Here is a 2,064-nt window from a genome sequence, read left to right on the forward strand (position 1 = left end):
GAGCGGTTGGGGGCGTCCAGGGAGCGGTCAGCGAGCGGCGGTATCGAGTGGCGGTATCGTGATCGCGGTTGTATATCCCTCTGTTATTGTTGTTGCTATTTCCTGGGTTTTGTCCTGTTCAGTTAAAATTGCCTTTGTCTCAACCCACGAGTTTTGCCTTTTTATTCCCATTTTCCCCTCCCGTCCACGTGGCCGTGAGGGCGAGCAGCTGCACGTGGTCCTTTGTTGCCGTCTGAGGCCAAACCACGACAATGGGGAAAGACTGGGATGATCCAGTCTGGAACGGAGAAGGATCACAAGTCTGCAACGGGGTTGGAGAGATGGCAGAGCCAATTATGAGATCCCCCCAATGCCCCTCATTAGAGCCTGTTAATTGGCTAATTCCCCTTTGAGTCTGGGAAAAGAGGGCTCCTGGGGCCATAAGCATCCTCGCCCTGCTCTGATCTGCTTTCCCAGGACGGGACATCTGGGGACAAGAGGAGGGCTTGATGGACCTTCATATGAACCCCTGCATCTCATGTCCCTGTGCAGTGGGTTTCCGAGAGGAACCAGGATGACTTTTCTTTCCTCCAGCGCAATTAAGCACCTTCTAAGAAAAACCCTGCAGAAAATAAAAACCCCAAGATAAAAAGGCCACACACAAGGCAGAAATGGTTTAGAATTACAGTTTTAATTTTAACGTCCCATCAGGGAAAGTTTGCAGCCATCCTATAACAACCATGTAGTGATTAAACAGCGATTGAAAGATCAAAATAGAGTTGAAGGCACAGAAATACTCCCAGTTTGCACTAAAGGGAAGGAACCCAAACACCACTCCCCTTTCCTGTCCCTTTGGTGGGATTGGGACAAAACCCAGCCCCTGGTTTCTTTCCCAAGGGTAACTCGAGGGCTTTGGGGGTTGGGTTTTTTCTTGTCCTGTGCCTTAGGGAAGAAGTTTGAGATGAGCATCAAACATCACCATGAACCACGGGAAGACTCTCTGCCCCTGAAAAGATGCCGGTGGAAAAGCAAAGATCCGTTCTTTGCTCTCAGCATCAAAAAACACCACCCTCCCTTTCTCATAGTCCAAGTAGATTCGTATCCGCTTGGGGACACTGCATAGAGTCAAGGGGGTGCGAGCAGGAGAGGTCAGAGCCCTGTACCCATTTAGGTTATGACACAGAGCCCATATCCCCTCATTGGGATTCAGGCACAACCAACGGTCCCTTGGAACAAGCTCCTTGGCAACACCAATGGCCCAAAAGTCTTCTCTGTGGACCTCCACGTCCCAGTGGTGCCACCCCGATGTGAAGCCTCTCGAGCCCAGCACGCAGGGATAGACTGAGAACCTCCTCGGGTTGGAGGGCAGGTCCTGCTTATCGAATTCGTACCCCACAAGCTTGCAGTCTTTCGAGAGATAAAGCCTGGCATTGGCTGTCTCTGGGTCCAGCATCATCTGTGCTGGAGGTGGAGAGAGAGTCAGGCTCATTGCAGCAGATTTGGAGGGAAGAGGGTTTTTTCTCTCCTCTCCCATCACTCTGACCTGGTTGGGACCCCTCCAGGCATTGCCTGGTGGTGGGACCAGGATGGGAGAAGGGTGAAAGGAGGCAGCAGAGCAATTGATGTCAATCAATGGTTGGCATGTGTTTGGTTCACTTACTTGTCAAAGGAACCTCGAGCACCAGGAAATCTAGAGGGAAGAGAGAAATGGGAGAAACATAAAGGTCAGTTGGTCTCATTGTGGGTTTCTGCAAAAGTCCCGAGAGTCAGGAACAGGCTTGGGGGAATATTGAGAAACTTGAGGAGGCAGAGGAGAAGAGGAGGAGGACAGGCAGGGAACATCAGGCCAACGCTCGCTGCTCGTTCTCTGTCTCCTTGTGGGAGCTTGAAAGAAATAACCCCTCATTCAGCACCCAGGATGCCTTTCTTTCCCCTGGCTTCACTCCATCCCTCCCCACCAAGAAGCACGATGGCATTGCCCTTTCTGGACCTGCCCTTGGTACCTCGGAATTTCTCCACAAGTGCCTCTATGTTCAGGTTCTTCTCAGCGAAACCGGAGAATTTCTTTTCCAGCTGCGGGGAAAT

At 51.4% G+C, this 2,064-nt stretch overlaps 1 protein-coding gene across 1 annotated transcript; it reads right to left on the reverse strand.

Moving 5' to 3' along the window:
* Window positions 1-812: 812 nt before the first annotated feature.
* LOC106900627 (butyrophilin subfamily 1 member A1-like) lies at window positions 813-2,058 on the reverse strand. Its single transcript, XM_014962760.1, has 3 exons — window positions 1,983-2,058; window positions 1,640-1,669; window positions 813-1,440 (listed from the first exon to the last, which is right to left on the reverse strand). The coding sequence occupies exon 3, from the start codon at window positions 1,433-1,435 to the stop codon at window positions 923-925; it is 513 nt and encodes a 170-aa protein (XP_014818246.1). The 5' UTR covers window positions 1,436-1,440; window positions 1,640-1,669; window positions 1,983-2,058; the 3' UTR covers window positions 813-922.
* Between the last annotated feature and the right edge of the window lie 6 nt (window positions 2,059-2,064).

This window comes from Calidris pugnax, unplaced genomic scaffold (genome assembly GCF_001431845.1).
Source record: "Calidris pugnax isolate Ruff unplaced genomic scaffold, ASM143184v1 scaffold2986, whole genome shotgun sequence".
Taxonomy (NCBI): Eukaryota; Metazoa; Chordata; class Aves; order Charadriiformes; family Scolopacidae; genus Calidris; species Calidris pugnax.

What these genes read in the sequence shown, in the direction of transcription:
- LOC106900627 (XM_014962760.1), bottom strand. Translation starts at nt 1,435, where the DNA reads ATGATGCTGGACCCAGAGACAGCCAATGCCAGGCTTTATCTCTCGAAA.